Source organism: Gekko japonicus, unplaced genomic scaffold (assembly GCF_001447785.1).
Source record: "Gekko japonicus isolate JY-2015 unplaced genomic scaffold, Gekko_japonicus_V1.1 scaffold29, whole genome shotgun sequence".
In the NCBI taxonomy this organism is placed as follows: Eukaryota; Metazoa; Chordata; class Lepidosauria; order Squamata; family Gekkonidae; genus Gekko; species Gekko japonicus.
The window spans coordinates 1,247,145-1,265,910 of NW_015172003.1; the positions used below are offsets into that span (position 1 = coordinate 1,247,145).

An 18,766-nucleotide genomic window follows, 5' to 3' on the forward strand; every position below is an offset into this window, starting at 1 on the left:
TTCTATGCAAGTTTAAAAACAACTATGTTGAATTACATCTGATACTAAATGAAATGTGGGTGCACCAGTAAGAAGAACACAGAACCTTCTTATGCCACTTCCATTAAATTTTCAATCACACAGTACCAAAAACTAATAATTACGCTACAAACATTCATGACATTTTTTTTTGCTCCCCAATGGGGAATTTTTATTGCATTTTTATTAAAACTACAAACTATAACAGAAAACAGGGAGGGGACTACATTTAGGGGATAAAGAAAAGATACCCACTACTGACTAAAAACCCAAGAGAGGAGATCTTCTAATCAGCTTAAATACACATCTAGTCTTAATCATATTAATCTCATTACAAACTGAGTCACATAGTCTGAGTCACATAGTCTTTTCCCCATCTTAAATTTAACTGATATAAGGAAATACCCCAAAGCATCTTGATTCAAAATTTTTCAAAGGCACAATTCAGAGTTCTTCAGCCTTCACTTCTTTTTGTCCAGTCTCTTCCGTAATTTATAAGGACTTTTAGGGTCAGCTGCCCCTTTCTCTGACAGAGAGTCCTCTCCAGAAGAACTGGACTTGCTCGCCACTGGACTTGCTGTCCCCTTCTTTTTCTTCCTCCTCTGGCCCTCCCAGCTGGACTCTTAAAAATTCTCTCGCTTTCAGAACAGAGTCAATATTTTCTTTTTTATCCTTGATTTTGAAGGTGACACCTTCTGGAATTAGCCATCTATATCCAATTGAATTTGTTTGAAGAAAAAGAACAAGGTCTTTATATTTCTTTCTCCGCTGTCTTATTTCAAATGGAATATCCTTCAGTACTCTGATAACACTCTCCCCAGCTCTCAGGGGTGCTCCAGATACTGCTTTCAGGATTGCATCCCTTACATGCCTCTTTGAGAATCTTATGACAATTTCCCCAGGCAGATTATTTTTCTTTATGTATCCTGAATATGACCTATAGGCCACCTCCATTTCGCTTAGCAAAAATACCTGAAAGCGAAGGATCATATTAGCCTTTTCCATTTGTAATTGTAGCAACTGCTCTTCTGTAGAAACTTGCTTCTTTTCCAGTTTTTGTACTTTCTTCTTCACCTTTTGAGTGGTGGCGTCCACTTCTTTCACCTTCTCCGTTGTTTGATTCATCATTTTCAAAGTCTCGCTTATCTGATTTTGTTGAGTGGTGATACACTGGGTCATTGATGTCATCTGCTCTTTGAGATTATTCATTTGGTCCAGCAGGTGGCGCATGGAGTCTGCCAAAGTCTTTGCCGGCTCGTTGGCTCCTTCCAGTTTTGGGCTCTCAGTTACTTTCGATTTCAGATGCTTCTCTTTCTCCATCCTCTTCCCCGCCATCTTTTTTGCTTTGCTTACTTTCGCAAACTTTTTGAAAGTCTCTGAATATGCACTTAAATGCTTGCACTCGCCTTGGTAAGTACTCCTTAGCAGTTTTAATCGTTTATACTTCCGCTCCCCCCCTCAATCGCTCTAAAGTTTATGCGCTTGGGAGGCTTCCCTCCCCTGCTCACCTTATCTTCTGTTTCGTGGGGTGGGGGTGGGTTTCTTTTCTTTTTAATCAATGCTTAAACGACTCACGTTCATAATCATTCCACGGACCTCGTTTACACTCCATTTCTAATGCTCGATCTCCTGCGCTTGCCCCGGTCAGCGTTACTTAGTCCATTCGGTCTCTCAGCACGAAGAACCGTCAGAGCAGAGAGGTGCCTCAATTCTCCGGCATTACGCCGTCGAAGAGGCAACCTCTCAAGAGCTCCATGGCCAGGGTCCCTTCAGCCGGGTCCCTGGGGGAGTAGTGAGCCTGCACACCCCCTCCTTCGGCTGGAGCACAGCTTCACCCCCGGGAGGTCCGGGAGGTGAGTCTGCTAGCGTGCCGCCATCAACCGGAAGTTCCATTCATGACATTTATTATTTGAAAGCCATGTATATTTCTAACAAAGGTTTTGTTTTGTTTTTGTCATCAAGTCACAGGCGACATGGTGATCTCACAGGGTTTTCAAAATTTCATCAGCAGAAAAGAGCAAGAGTCCAGTAGCACCTTAAAGACTAACAAAATTTGTGGCAGAGTATAAGCTCTCGTAGGTCACTGGTCACTTTTTCAGTGACTCACGAAAGCTCATTTTTTTTGTTAGGTTTTTTTTTAATTATTGAATGACAAAACATATACAGATATTGATTTAGAAATTCAAAATTATTTTAAAAATGACTCTGACTATAGTGTCTCTCAGGTCATCTGGGATGCAATGAAGGCATTGGTCAGAGGGAAGTACATTGCAATTGCTTCAATCTTCTGTGGAGACCTCCCCTCTAGTGCCCACTGTCTTTGTGAGGCTGCCGGTGAGCTGTTGAAAGGGGGGGGTGTCACTTATTCTTCAGCCCATTCATAATTAGCTTAGTGGATGCGGCCTACTGGCTACCCCTGTTACCAATAGATTAGTCCGTCAGCCAAACAATAGCCCTTCATATTTTGGTTTCCTTATTTGTTCCCAGTCAAATTTGTCTATGTTCATTTTCTCTAATACGGGGTACCATTTATCCATAGGGTTAAGCAGCTGATGTTCAGCATCTTTGTTACTTGTCCAGAACGAGATTTTCTCTTGTAAGAAAAAATCCCAGACTTTGTGCAGCCATTGTTGCATCGTTGGAGTGGAGTCTGCTTTCCATTTGCTTGCTAATAGCACTTTAGCAGCTATTAACAGAACATTAATTAGTTTTTTCTTAATTTCAGGTACAGAGCAACAAACGGACAATCCCACCATGCATGTATGTATGATGCTTTCTGACTGCATCGCTTCCAACACAGTGGTGAAGTATTTGTGTATATATGTGCCAATTTTACAGGCGTAAGGTACCATCTGTGTAGCACTTTCATTGCTGATTCCTGAATATTGAGGGAGTTTGATATTTTCGCATGCGTTTTCCAGATGTCTTCCCATTGATCGTCTGTCAAACATCTTTTAATGTCTTTGTGCCATAGATCCTTATAGCTAGGCGGTTTATTTGACTTCACTTCCAGGAGTTGATTGTAAATCTTGGAAATTACCCCTTTTTTAGTTTTGCTTTCTTTTAATAGTCTTTCGTAGTTGGTAAGTGGCTCATAAAGTTTTGATTTGAATTTACTATCCTGGAGCAGATGTTGCACCTGTATATATTCCATCCATGCCAGTTTGCAACCACACTTCTTTTCCAATTCACCTTTGGGTAATAGCTTGCCCTTGGCTGCAATGTCAATTGGTCTCGTCAAATTCGCTGTCTTCCAATTATGGAAGGAGTTCGATTCCAATGCGGGTGGGAACCAGCTTTGTCCAGTGGATGTACTTAATGTGGAGGGAGAATTGGTTAAAAGGGATCTGTTAGCAAACCAGATTTTCAATGACTCACGAAAGCTCATACCCTGCCACAAATGTTGTTAGTCTTTAAGGTGCTACTGGTAGCAAAGATTTATAGGAGCAGTCACATTTTTTATTAAGCAACTGAAGGGTTGGCGTGGTGTAATGTTTAGAGTGTTAGACAAGGACCTGGGGCAACCAGGTTTGAATCCCTGCTCTACCATGGAAGTTCACTGGGTGACCCTGGACCTGTCACAATCTCTCAGTCGAAACTACCTCATAAGGTGGTGGTGGTTGTGAGGACAGAGTGGAGGAGGGGGGACGCTGTAAAAAGCAACTTTTAGTGAGAAAAATAGGATATAAATAAAAAGTATTAATAAGTACAGTTGAGTCTCCAGTAAAATTTCACTTCCATTTTGTTTTAGAGAGGTTTGTCAGGGTTATTAAATAAATTCCAAAACAGCTGTGTTAGTCTAAACTTCTAAAAGACACTTTGTTGTTAAAACAGTGCAAATCATAAAAATGTAACTGCCTCAGAAGCATTTCAAAATCCTTTTACTTAAAAGCTACAGATACAGAATACTCTTCTAAAATATGTAAAAGACAAGGTAATAAGCAAGTTATTTAAAAATACAAGGTAATAAGCAAGTATTTAAAAAGGAATGTAAACAGACACAATCTTAAGTTCACTATAAGGTTGATTTAAAATTTAATACCAAGTTTAAAAATAGATGTGTGCACATACAGATGCTCCTGTCTCTCACTACCAGATAAACATTGTCATAATTTTCCAGTCCCACCTAATTACTTTTCTTATCAAATTTTTAGGCACCAACATTATCCTTAGGAACACAGGTGATGAGCCATTTGAGATTTTTCCAGCTCTGGAACTCTGAGCAGACTCTCAAAATAAGAATCTGAGGACTATTAAAGGCATCAAAACAGTATGCCAATATTATCTGATTCAGTGTGAAAAATCTTTAACAGCTCATTCATTCTTGAAATTCTCTAATAAATTCACCAAGGGTATTCAGACCTTTGTCTTTTAAAACATTTTCTCCTTAAACATTTTCATTTTTTCCCTCCTAAATCCTCTGTCAGGATTTTACAGAGTACAATTCTCATATACTCCCATAACCACGGATCCAATTCACACAATTATTTTAAGCAGTGTGTGATGTCTTGCAATATTTCCTTTGAAAAAATATTACATTGTTAAATTAGACAACAACATGAAAATCTTTTTCAACAGCAGTTTACCACAAAACATTATGGTTACATTGTCAGAAAAAGGAGGCATGTTCCCATTACCTGTTGTTCAAAGTGCTGCTGGCAAGAATGGAAAGGAGAGAAAACCAAGATTATTTGCACCTTTAAATAAAAGTAGATGTTTGATGAAAATAAACAAGATTGCAAATGTGGCAACTGGACTGAATCCCTAACTCTGAATTTTCAGCTTCCAGTGCTGGAGAAACCATGCCTAAACTAAACTAACATCTGAAAACAGTGACATGGAGCAGAAATAAGACCAAACATTAGAAGTGTCAGGAAAAATTCTACCTAGCTACACACAGAAGAGAAAATCACTAGTTAACTGGCTTTCCATCAATGATTAAACTGTCCAGTTTTGAAAAAGGATCCTAATCCAGCACTTATAATTTACGATTTATTCCAGGAATAAAACTGCATGCCTGGACAATAGGAAAATGCTACCGAACAAGGATAACAGGGCCCTATATGTACAGATGGTGCTGTGGCAACATAGTTTTCAACTGGTTTTTCTATGTTTACTCATTAAATGCTTTGACTTTTGCAAGAAATAACTAAGCATTACAAAAAGCAATCAGTGTGCTGTCTTTGAACAGTATAAAGGAAGTTCTCCACACATCTTGAAAAACAGGAAAAGTTTATGCGCAAAATAAGAGCCCTCTTCAAGTTGTTTACTTTAACCTCTGCAGCACTGTAAGCCTCAACATATTTGTAACATTGCTGGACCAAAAAATATGCAAGGATTACACAACTGAGGAAGATATTGGTTAACTCCCAACATAAAAGAACTAGAGAATTTACTACTCCAGTACGGTGCTACTTCAGTTTATACTGATGTATATTCAAGCATGTAAGGATGAGATTAAACAAGATATTGAAGATCTGTGATTAACAGTACCATGCTAAGAAGAGTTACACCCTTCTAAGTCCACTGTACCCAAGGAGAGGAAGACAGTGGGAAATGGTTAACCTTAAAAACCCCATACAATGGAACCACTGCTGGAATCCAAAACTGCCCCTCCCATGTCTTGTCTATTTATTTACAAAAATTATTAGCTGCCTTACTTCCTTATGGAACTAAAAGTAGCTTACAGCATAGATAAGAGAGCCAGTGTAGTGTACTGGTTGTGTTGGACTAGTATCTGGGAGACCCACATTTGAATTCCACCATGTGCCATGGAAGCTTGCTGGGTGACCTTGGACTAGAGATGTGAAGGCCCGGAAAAAAAACGGAAAAATTTGGGGGGGAAACAGGTTTTTCCCATTTTTTTCCTGAAGCCTTTTTGTTTTTTTCCGAAAAATTGGAAAAATTGAAAAAAGAAAAAAAATGATTATGGAACGTTTTATTTTAACAAGTTGAATAAAATATTTTAACACAAGGTGTTCAAATATTTTCCAAATCATTTCTGAAATAGATATATATGGCATCAGATTGATCTAATTTCTGTGCACTGAGGACAAGTAAGTCCTAGGTTACAAACTGAACCCTCCAATGCAAGAACAAAATGCATTTCTTCCTTTAGGAGGTGCGATTGTCAGAAGAAAATAAAAAAGTTTCAGTTTTGTTTTTTCATGTGGGTGGGTATTCTGTTTGAAATAATTGTTTGGATACACTATATTTTTAATATGCTAGTTGTGATAATTTCATGCCAAGTAAAAATGTCTATAGTCATATTTTATATTCCTAAAGTAACAGATTGACTTTCAATCTAGAAAAGACAAAAGAAATGCTAATGTAGCATTTTTTTTTTCAATTTTTCTGAAAATTTCTGGGTTTTTTTGGGGAAAAAACGTGTTTTTTTCCAAGTTTCAAAATTTCCGGAAATTTTACATCTCTACCTTGGACTAATTACACTCTCTCAGCCTAACTTACCTCACAGGGTTGTTGTGAGGATAAAATGGAGGAGAGCAGAATGATGTAAGCTGTTTTGGGTCCCCATTGGGGAGAAGAAAGATGGGGTATAACACATAACATAAAATACATTAAAATCATAATAACCAAGATTTAAAATCACAATTCATGACTGCTATTAAACATAACCAAATGCAGTCCTAAATAAAACCATTTTCAACTGCTTCCCTAGGGAGAGTGTTCCATAATCATGAAGCTGCCAGTGTAAAGGTCCTCTCTCACATACCCACCAGACAAGATTCTTTGGCTGATGGGTCAATCAAAAAGGCCTCTCCCTGTGATCTTCATTCCCGGGCGGGAACATATTGGGAGAAGACAGTCCTTCAGATACCTCAGTCCCAAGCCATGTAAGGCTTTAAAGGTCAAAAACAACACCTCTTATTGGCCTTGGGAGTTAATTGGTAGCCAGTTTAATTGCTGTACTATCAGGGTCACATGGTCCTTACAGCTGGTTACAACTTGAATACATAGATAGATAGATAGATAGATAGATAGATAGATAGATAGACAGACAGACAGACAGACAGACAGACAGACAGACAGATGATAGATAGACAGATGATAGATAGATAGATTGAACATAAACAAACTAATGACTACATTCTGCTAACAGCAAAGCTTGTGCTAACACAACTGATCCCTAATGAATTAAGAAAAATCAATTTAAATATACTAAAATCAACAAATGGCTTCTTACAACCTATTAATACAGTGAATACTTTAAATCACTCAATTTTTAGAGGTAAAACAACAATTTCCAAATTAATTTCAATTATTACAGCATCCCAAGGTCCAAACATATTTCTACTGAAATAGTTGACATTAACATGGACAGAGAATCAGTCATCTCTCACTCTTCATATTTTTAAGCATAACAACACAATTATGATCATTTTGCACATTAAGTGCAAAATTGAGTATTTACCTGAAAATATTCTTTTAGCCAGGTCTACCACATTGGGGCAGTTCAAGGTACCTCAATTATAAATGAACAGTGCCAAACAAATAGATGCTACCCTTTGACAGACATTCCAGTTCTTGAATTACAACCTTCCCGAAGAGATTGTTTTCAATGATTATGGCAAATTCTAATTAAAAATTAGAATATGCCCATTTTGTAACCTATCTAACCTCCTAATTCTGGTCAGCAATGTGAACAGTAGATTCTTAATGTGAATGACTACTTTTGAAGTCCAAAAGCTGTAATTGTAGTTAAATATCAGTTTGATTCACCTGTGTTTTCAAGTTATGGATTCTATTCCCAGGCAAAACAATTCCAGTAAATATAAGTCTATTCTAAACACATTTTTCACCTTTTTGGCCATAACTTGTTAGAAGTTCACAACTGTTCACTGAAACCTGTAATAATACATAAAATAATGTCTAAAATCAAGCTGAAGTAAGTACAGAGACAGGACTGGAATTCTGGATTGGAAGGAGAGGCCTAGCTTCCAGACCTTGTTACAACTATAGGGCAAAAATACCTTTGAAAGTGGAGAAGAAAGTGGCTCACTTCATCTGTATGTAAAACATACTGCGAAAAGACCTAAATTTATGATGGAAAGACTAATTTTGTCCTATGACCATGAATCGTTACATTACCAAAATATAAAATAAAAAAGTAAATACCTGAGTTCTGTTTCTTGGCAGTTGCCAGAGAACTGAAAACCAACTTTTTCCATTGTTTAACCTTTACTGGAAACAGCTTAGACACCAAAGAACTATATGTAATAATCCAAAGGGTGAATAGAAGTATTCCCTCAGTGTTAATAAATAGACATCACAGCAATTTGGTGTCTCATACTCAACCTCCTTCCTGTCTAACTACAATCACAGTACATGACTGTACTCCTACACAAGGAGCAGCCTCACAATTACTCTCAACTCAGATAAGCCAACAAGAACAGCATAAAGGAGGAAATAACCTGCTTTCTTACAATGAGGAACATCTTAATCACTATGTATCAATTTTTTTCAACTTACAAAGGTATAGCACCAATAATTGTTCATCAAAGAGCAAGTACCTCATTACCAAATGTTTCCGTAAGAAGGTAACTGTAATTCAGCCCCTTTTTTGTTTTTATAAGAACCACAAATTAGTCCAATGCCTTCTACTATGGCTTCTACAATGAACTATGGCGGAAAATCCCTTATATATGTTACCAAAACTACTTATCTCAGTTCTAAGACATGGGTTGTTTATTTAGGGGGGAGAGGGAATCTTCCTTGTGTGCCAACTTAGTGATTTCCAAAACAGGCATCAATTAATTTCTTCCAAACAATATGTTAGCCAAGATTTAGCCAGTAAACACTGTGCTAAGCAATCTGCTACAGCAATACAATTATTTCAAGAGCTTGAACTGTCAGTTCAGCACCTTTCAAAACATAAGTAATCTTGCATATGCAGTTTAGGCACCTGATCAGGCACTGAGTCAGCAATCACTAAACAGGTTAAACAAGTCTCAAAGGGTGACTGCTGCCAAAATTTTACACACACAAGCCACTCAGAGATATGACACAAAAGATAATTCAGTTCTAAATTTTAGCAATAAGAACTAGAGACTCCAGTATTTAAATCTGGAAGTTACATAGCAATAAAACGTGCCATAGATCCAATGCAACAACAACAGAAGAGTAACAGTGAGATTGTCAGACTAGATCTGAAGATACGTCTGCCACAAAGTTCCCTGGTTGACCTTAGACCAGTCTCCATCTCTCAGCTTAACCTACCTCAATTTCTTTTGTGAGGATAAAACAGAAGATAGCATTTAAGCCACTCTGAAATTCTTGGAGAAAGACACAGGTAAAAATCTAATAAATATCAGTAAACTACTCATTTTTTCTTAACTGGAACAGTCTCATCCTCTGTATATACAACAGGAATACAGTAGCACTGAACAAGCATACAAGAATCAAAAAATGTACATAATCTGTTTCTACTGGCTAAATTGAATGAATACAATAGATGAAGCATGGATTCCAAAATTTTATCAGATTCTGCAACATAATTTAGTATTATCCTGTGAGTACCCTGTTTTGAGTGTTCATCCTCCACCCTCTCTGCCATTGTGTTCTCTGCACTGGTCCCTCAGACCTCAGAATTGAGGGCTGGTAGAATACCAGTCATGGGCTGCAGGTCCTTTCTCTCTACCCCTGGAGCAGCATTATGCTTCCTCCCTGGCTTGCCCCTGGAGCCTTCCTTTTATTTCTCTCTTCTGGTTTGTCCCACCTCCTTCACATTTTAGAAGCAAATCAGCCACACCTCCCCATTAACTCAATTGCCCCCCACCTGGATGTAGCCTGGCCATGTTTTTTCCTTAGTGATTCTCTACGCTGACTTAAGCAAGCAGCCTGTTCCCCCACACCAGCTGATGGCATCATCAGCCAGGGCCAGAAAGAGGGTTGCTTCAGTCACTGCCCCAGCAGATCTTCTTTCTTTGCAGGCAGCTTGCAACACCGGCCTGACTCCCCGAGACTCACCAACTTTTGCTCCTTTCCACCAGATCATTGTGGCATCCGACTCTGCGCTGCCAACAGGGTTCCCACCAGCAGCGCCAAGCCTGGGACACTAGACTCATCAGGGCTCCCGCCAGATAAGTATCCCAACTCCAGGGCCTCAATGGGGCAAGTTGAGTGGGTACAGGCTCATGTCCAGACATATCCCTTATCGCTACTAGGCATGTTGCATAGCTAAGTCATGAAACAAGTTCCAGAATATAGAAGCAGCTCAAATATAGATGGGCCCAAAGTAAAACCCAATATGTTCCAAAACAAGAAGATTCTAACAACAGCAAGAATTTTACACTCCCTTAGAAGACTGTTAAAGCTGTAAGGCCATCTAGCATATTCACAACATAGGTGAGATTTGAATCTGGGCTTTCTGATTTGTAGATTACAGTGAATTTTCTAGGTGATGTTGTACAAGCTACTCACTGACAACATCAGCCACCATTTGCGATATAGGGGTGTTGTGCATGTGTATGTGTGTTAAGTGCCTCCAAGTCACTTCCAACTCATGGTGACTCTATGAATTGATGTCCTCCAAAATGTCCTATCATGAACAGCCTTGCTCAGGTGAATTTAGTGAATTTTCTGAACTTATAAACAAACAGATTGTATTTTTCTATGAACTCATTGAATATTTTCATATGTATTGCACTGTTCATTTAAAAATACAAAAATTATAAAATGTATTTCTAAGTAATAATCATTAGTTAGCCTGTCACAGTTTAACCTTGTTCAGTATAGATGGCCACTTCCACACTGTCATTTTTGCCACTTGTTTGTCCCTACTGCTTTGGCTCCCCCCCCCCCTTTCCACATGTGTTTTGTTCCCTCTGGGACTACTAGAGAGAGCAAAACACATTGGGGGAAAGAAACCCTGAAGCAATAAGGACAAACCAGTGACAAATATGACAGCAGCAGAAGAAGAGGAGGAGGAGGAGGAGGAGGAGGAGGTTGGATTTATACCCCACCCTTCACTACCCAAAGGAGTCTCAGAGCGGCTTACAAACTTTCACACAGTCTAATTTAATTTTAATAAAAATTAAATTTGCATATCTTTCAATAAAAATGAGTGTGTAATATTTGTTCATGTCTTGCGGCTCTCAAACATCTGACATTTATTCTGTGTGGCTGTTACATTAAGCAAGTTTGGCCACCCCTGTTCTAGGGAGAGTTCGGGCTTGATTTGCTCTAGAACACACTTGTCTTTTTGGTGGTTCACAGTGTCCATAATACTCTCCCTCAACACCACATTTAAAATGTAGTAAGAATTACAAAATAATCTGAGGCACTTAGAACACTTTAAAGTGCTATTTAATGTTAAGTACTATTTAAGTACGGTAGTATACTTAGACAATGACCTGTCCAAAGCCATCCAGCAAAGAAAGCACAGGACTCCCAATCTCAGGATGCTGTGTTTCAGTCCAGAGTTTTGCTTTTTAATCCAAAAATATGTGGAAGTCTTGTTTTAGTTTCTGCCATATTAACTTTTACAATAATGAACAAAGTAAATCCCTCAGAATACCATCCTCATATTGATAACTTAATACAAAACTAACTTCTGCCTTAATAACCTGTTTCCTCAATATGTATATTTACTAGATGCAACATCTATGGAACTATGCAAAAGCTTCCAAAAATAAATTCCCATTGCAGCCCTTAAATCTGATTAATCTTTTTTTCTGCAGAAGTAGGGACAGAACTATTTTGATATAAAGATGAGGCAAAGTTAGTAATATAAGCGATGACTGCCAAGCTTAACTATTTCCTCTTGATCACCTGTTGGTACAGTTTTAGGCTGAGTCAAGAGTGCCAATTGTCTTTCCCATAGTAGTTAAGATCTATTCTTAGATTGTATTTACTTTCACATTCCCTTCATAATTTCTCCACTGTCTCTCCCAGTTTATATCAAGCTTGACATTATTCATTTGCTTGGTCTTCTGCAGAAAGAGTAAAAATTACTCCAGAAGACATGGAAAGCCCCCGTTCTCCTTTCTTGCTTTAAGGAGCTACTAGCCAAAGCATCCAAACATACCAACCTCTTCCCAGGAACAGTCTGCTTGGGGTGTGTGACAGCTGGCACTGGGCAGGGCTGTATGGTGTCTGGGCCCAGTTGCACAGTGTCTGTCACTGGCTATGTGGGTAGTGAGTTTCCAGTAATCACTGCTAGGCCTGTACCTCACAAGTCTTCCTCCATCAGGAGACATGATAGTGGGGGCAGTAGACCTTTTCCAGGGCTGTTTCAATCTCCCAGTCCACTCCTCACCCCCACCCGCACAGGTTGCTTTACAGAAACCAAGGCCTGGCAGTATTTGTATGGTTGCCTAGCAAGCCCCAACAGCAACTGAGAGTTCAGTGGGCATTCTTTTCTTGAAGCTACAGGTTTTATGTTATTTTGGGGATTAATAAACCTGTTGTTGGTGGTGATGGGGTTATTTTTAAATTTCAGATTTTTCTGTGACCCTGGACTTCCTTCAGGTTTGCAGAGAAATCACCCAGTCTGTCCCTAATTTCATTCTGCAGCTGAATCAATGTTTTTATTGTTTTCTTTGTATTTTTAATCTGTTGTCAACTGCCTTGAGTGCAGGAAAGGGCGGGATAAAAATCAAAACAATAAATAAATAAATAAATATCTTGTATGGCATGGTTCAGTAACATATATGTCGACAAGCAGGGGAACCAAGGGCTTGCAGAAGCCATCTCATTTCCCCCTTCCCCAATATTTCCACTTTCCCTTCCCTGGCAGCCCCAATAGCCTCTCCCATTTTCCTGCATCCTTCTCTCTTTTCCACCTACCAGCTTACCTACAGTGTGTGACTGGGCCAAGGTGACTCAGCTACCTTCCCTGGCAAAGCGAAGACTGAAATCTGGGTTTCCCAGATCCTTGTCTGACATGCTAACCACTACACCAAACTAGCTTTTGTAGCATGGCTGCTGTTGAACAGCAGCAAGCATCCAGGCCTGAGTAATTCCCTCCTTCCTTTATTCCCCTGCCATCTAATTAAAGTCATAAGGCCTGGGTAATTCATCCAAGTGGAGTGGTAGCAAATCTCCCAGGGGTTGTTAATGGGCCTGACCCTGATGAGTCCTCCCTCAAAAGCCAAAACATTCCTGGAAAGTTCCCTCACCCTACCTTTAACTGACAGAAACCAAAGCTTGAGCTTGAAGGCTGGTGATACTGTTGTGATTGCCTAGCAATCCCACAATAGCCACTGTAAAGGCATTCATTTTTAAAAGTTACAGACACTGCTTTTATTATTGGGGGGTTTAACCCCCCCCCCTTTTTCTTTTTGTTTTCTTTTAGATTTTTCTGCACAGCTGGAACTTTTGTCAGGTTTGCAGACAATCTGTCATATCTGTTCATGGCTCCAGTCTCTGGATTTAAATATCAACAGATTTGGCCACATTGAGAATTAGATATTTTTGTTGTTGTTGTCCAGTCGCACAGTCGAGTCCGACTCTTTGCGACCCCATGGACCAGATCACGCCAGGCCTTCCGGTCTTCCGCCGTCCTCTGAAGTTTGCTCAACTTCATGTTCATTGCATCTATGACACTGTCTAACCATCTCATCCTTTGCCGTCCCCATCTTCTTTGACCCGCAATCTTTCCCAGCATCAGGGTCTTCTCCAGTGAGTGCTCCCTTCTCATTTGGTGGCCAAAGTATTTGAGCTTCAGTTTCATTATCTGGCCTTCCAGGGAACAGTCAGGGTTGATTACTTTTAGGATTGACTGATTTGATCTTCTTGCAGTCCAAGGGGCTCTCAAGAGTCTTCTCCAGCACCATAGTTCAAAAGAATCTATTCTTCAGCGCTCGGCCTTCCTTATAGTCTAACTCTCACAGCCATACATGACTACATGATCTTAGTTTTTTTTGCTGTTGAGCTTCCAGCCCACTTTTGCCCTCTCCTCTTTCACTCTGAGCAAGAGGCTCTTAAGGTCCTCTTCACTTTCTGCTATTAGAGCGGTATCGTCTGCATATCTGAGGTTGTTGATCTTTTCCCCAGCAATCTTAATTCCCGCTTGTGATTCATCCAGGCCAGCATTTCGCATGATGTACTCTGCATATATATTAAATAAGCAAGGTGACAATATACATCCTTGTCGTACTCCTTTTCCTATGCTAAACCAATCAGTTGTTCCATATCCGGTTCTAACTGTCGCTTCTTGGCCCTTATACAGGTTTCTCAAGAGACATGTGAGGTGGTCTGGTACTCCCATCTCTTTAAGGACCTGCCATAGTTTGTTGTGATCCACACAGTCAAAAGCTTTAGCATAGTCAATGAAGCAGAAGTAGATGTTTTTCTGGTACTCTCTTGCTTTCTCCATAATCCAGCGAATGTTGGCAATATGATCTCTAGTTCCTCTACCTCTTCGAAGCTTGTACTTCTGGCAGTTCTCTATCCACCTACTGTTGAAGCCTAGCTTGTAGGATCTTGAGCATGACCTTGCTAGCATGTGATATGAGTGCAATTGTGCGATATTAGATATATTGATTGCTAAACTCCTTTTCTAACTTTACCACTGCAAAATAATTTCTGAACTGACAATTCTGCCATTGTGAGTCAGCAAAAAGTGCCAAATGAAATGTGTATATCAATTACATATCCCTCATACAGATAATGTATCAGTTATAACCTAAGGTCTAGACAACATGTAAAATACATCACGAGTAGCAAAACCATGGCTTAGAAACAGCTTGAGAAATAAGAGGGCAGAAGGGCCATTGCTGTGCTTCCTACCTTCTTCCATCCTGGCATTAAGGACCAAACTAGAAAAGACATTGTCCCCATGTTTGACATGGGGCCGCTGCCATTTTAAAGCCTAAAATGAGTGATATGAAAATGCCACAAGAGCCTAATCCTGATTGGGTTTGCAGCATGGTGGGATGAGGCACTCTTCTATCTCCCTACTCCTTTTCAGGAGCCAAAGATGGGGGCCATTGGCACTTGAAGAGGCATGGGGTGGGGAGAAATAACACCTTGTCCTACTGTGCCATGGGCCTGATCAGGACTGGGCTCTTGCAGTATTTTTATATCACCCATGTTAGGCTTGAAAATGGCATTGGCAGCCCCATGTAAAATACCATCACCTCTAGTTTGGCCCTAAGAAATAAAGCAATAGTGGAGGCAGTGACACCCTCTCACATATGCAGTTGTAGTACAAAAGACTGGAAAAATGGAACAATCATCTGACCATGGAGTTACATGGTAAAATCAAAGGTTGAGATGTGAGGGAAAACAACAGGAAGGGATGTAAGGACCTGTGGAAGGAAAAGCAGCAACTGTTGGCTCTCAGCTATGAAAAGATAGCTGTATGTGGTCCTTGGGGGGGGGGGGGGGCGCCTTTAGTTTCTCTACTGAAGTTTTGCAGGAGTGGCTTTAGTACACAAAAAGCTTACCGGTGATATGCTTCCCGACGGTACTTCTTCAGAGCATGCCCATCCATATTTGCAGGAAGATCTGCTGCGTTTTGTAATCGATCACTCCATGAAGTTGTCATTTTTTGAAAAAAACGCTGCCAATTGTCACTTTACTCTGGAAAGGTAAATAAATAGACCTGGTTAGTTTTCAAGGGATGTTTCAGAAAACTTTTGTATAACCACTTCCTGGTTTTTAAAAAAATGCCTGCAGTAATCAGTGAAACACTACAAGAACCTTACAAAAACAATTAGCTGTTATTAGTCAAAATAAATATTAATGAAAAAAAAGATGTACCTATATACATGCATATTTAACAGTGAACTGTTTAATATATATTTCAATGTAAGGTTCTGATAATTTCACAGTCTGGAGCTGTGGGAACATGAAAGCCTTCTCTCTGTGCTTCCCTTACAGTTATTTCCTTGCTCTAAATTTTGTAGTGGAAGTTAACACTGAGCATATTTCCTTATTTTGTTTTTTAAAAGTCCTGTGCATTGACTCTGTATGTTTTTGCTAGCCCCAGCCAACAGAGAATCTGAATGCAGTACAGGGCTGGAAACAGCACCACTTCAACATTCAGTAAGAGAGATGAAAACCCGACATAAAACTAAAACCACTAAGAAAAAGAACAAGATTCTACAGAATCTAAAAATCATCATCATAAAAAAAGCAAATACTAAAACCATGAACTCCAGGCAAGACACACTAACTGAGCCCAAAGACTCTGTCTCTCCTACTGAAGTAGGTAACACATTCCTCCATTGTGCTCAATAGTTAACATACAACAAAAGTATTCAGTGTGGGAAACCCTTGGCCATATGGAAGGCTGCATCACACACTCCTCCCATTCCATCCAACCTTGGAAGAATCACACTGTGTGGACACTCCACAAAACTTCATGGTGTGCTGAAATCAAAAATTACACAATGAATATGGAGAGAAGCATATGACTACTATCCAAAATGCCCCCCTCCCATGCTGCTCCTGGGAGACATGAAACTCCCAGGAACAGCACAGGGTGGAGAGCTGGAGCTCTGCTGCAGGAGTGGGGAATCAGCAACACCCCCCCCCCATGCACATGGAAATCCTCACGCCATTATCTGCCAAATAACTAAGCTAATATCTCGAATATGGCAACTAAACCACTTAAGAACAAAATACCAAGCGGACTTGATAATGTGAATCCTACCACTCTCATATTAGAACTCTCATTTCAGTGATTAAAGTGGGTGCAACATTTTGCAGAAACACCATTTTCCATTTTCATGAGTTTTATTTTGAGGTCCTTAATTAGACGGTTGGCAAACTGGCTTCAAACTACTTGGGTCAGAGAGAAAAATCTAGACACCTTGTAGTGATCAAGGCTACATCATCATTTTTTCCCCAGAATTTTATTTGCTTTGAATATACAAATGCTTCTTTTCAAATTGTTGCCAAGGACACAAGCTAAAAATAAGTTGGGCTGAACCCTGACATACTTTTGTAAGTCAGAGGGATAAGTATGTAACAGTACAGGCAACTAGCCAGCCAATCAAAATTATCAGCTATGAACTACTGAATTTTATGGCATCCCTTCTTAAGTTACAAAAAACTATTTTTAAAGCCTAAGCATTTGTAAATATCTTCAAATATACAGAAATGTATACACATGCTAAACATTTTAGAAACAATTTTTGTGATTTATTTTTATTACAGTCCTAACACTGTCACAGCTGAAAACTTGTGAAGTTAAAAATCAAAGGACCTCAAACTATACTATACTAAATATGCCAATACCAGTTTTATATGCCAGGTTATAAATGATGCATTTTATATTGTTAACACAGAAAAACAGGATTAGATTTGATAGCAAAGAATTGCCACACAGGAAAATGGTGTGGGGGAGGGAAGCTTAAGCCCCTTCTCCCCATGGTTCAATGGGAACTGGACAGCCATGAAATTAAAAGATGCCTGCTCCTTGGGAAGAAAGCGATGGTGAACCTAAACAGCATGATAAAAAGTAGAGACATCACCCTGCCAACAAAAGTCCGCATGGTCAAAGCAATGGTATTCCCAATAGTAATGTATGGCTGCGAGAGCTGGACTATAAGGAAGGCCAAGCGCCGAAGAATAGATTCTTTTGAACTATGGTGCTGGAGAAGGCTGGAGAAGACCCAGCTGAGCTCTGAGCAGGAGCAGGAGACAGAGGGGTGAGTGGCTTTTTTACTTGCTTTCAGCTGAGAGGATTCAGCTGAGGATTTTGGTGGGAGAACTGGTCTGGGAGTGTGGGGAAGCGCTTGGAGTTTTTGCAGATTCCTGGCTGCTTGAGAGAGGGAGAGGAAAGGGCATTGTTTGACTGTGATTGACTGCAATTGAGAGGAAAAGGAAGGAGCATTGTTTTGCATGTGATTGAGTGCCTGGGTGCATTTGAATAGCTGCTGCCAGCCCTCTGCTGGGGGAGGCCTCTATTTAAGGAAACACCTTGCCAGAGGCAGAGGAGACCCAGCTGAGCTCTGAGCAGGAGACAGAGGGGTGAGTATTTAAGAAAGTGGTTTTTTATTTGCTTTCAGCGGAGAGGATCCAGCTGAGGATTTTGGTGGGAGAACTGGTCTGGGAGTGTGTGGAAGCGCTTGGAGTTTTTGCAGATTCCTGGCTGCTTGAGAGAGGAAAGGGCATTGTTTGACTGTGATTGACTGCAATTGAGAGGAAAAGGAAGGGGCATTGTTTTGCATGTGATTGAGTGCCTGGGTGCATTTGAATAGCTGCTGCCAGCACTCTGCTGGGGGAGGCCTCTATTTAAGGAAACACCTGGCCAGAGGCAGAGGAGACCCAGCTGAGCTCTGAGCAGGAACAGGAGCAGGAGACAGAAGGGTGAGTGGTTTTTTATTTGCTTTCAGCGGAGAGGATCCAGCTGAGGATTTTGGTGGGAGAACTGGTCTGGGAGTGTGTGGAAGCGCTTGGAGTTTTTGCAGATTCCTGGCTGCTTGAGAGAGGAAAGGGCATTGTTTGACTGTGATTGACTGCAATTGAGAGGAAAAGGAAGGGGCATTGTTTTGCATGTGATTGAGTGCCTGGGTGCATTTGAATAGCTGCTGCCAGCACTCTGCTGGGGGAGGCCTCTATTTAAGGAAACACCTGGCCAGAGGCAGAGGAGACCCAGCTGAGCTCTGAGCAGGAACAGGAGCAGGAGACAGAAGGGTGAGTGGTTTTTTATTTGCTTTCAGCGGAGAGGATCCAGCTGAGGATTTTGGTGGGAGAACTGGTCTGGGAGTGTGTGGAAGCGCTTGGAGTTTTTGCAGATTCCTGGCTGCTTGAGAGAGGAAAGGGCATTGTTTGA

General features: G+C 40.3%; 1 protein-coding gene across 2 annotated transcripts in view; it reads right to left on the reverse strand.

The window, feature by feature from the left end:
• Window positions 1–18,766, reverse strand: part of NT5C2 (5'-nucleotidase, cytosolic II) — an 87,310-nt gene that overhangs the window by 59,515 nt on the left and 9,029 nt on the right. For both annotated transcript variants that reach the window (XM_015420136.1, XM_015420138.1), the window contains exon 2: window positions 15,429–15,564. In XM_015420136.1, the coding sequence (XP_015275622.1) occupies window positions 15,429–15,529 (101 nt within the window). In that variant the 5' untranslated portion in view covers window positions 15,530–15,564. The remainder of the gene's footprint in view (window positions 1–15,428; window positions 15,565–18,766) is intronic.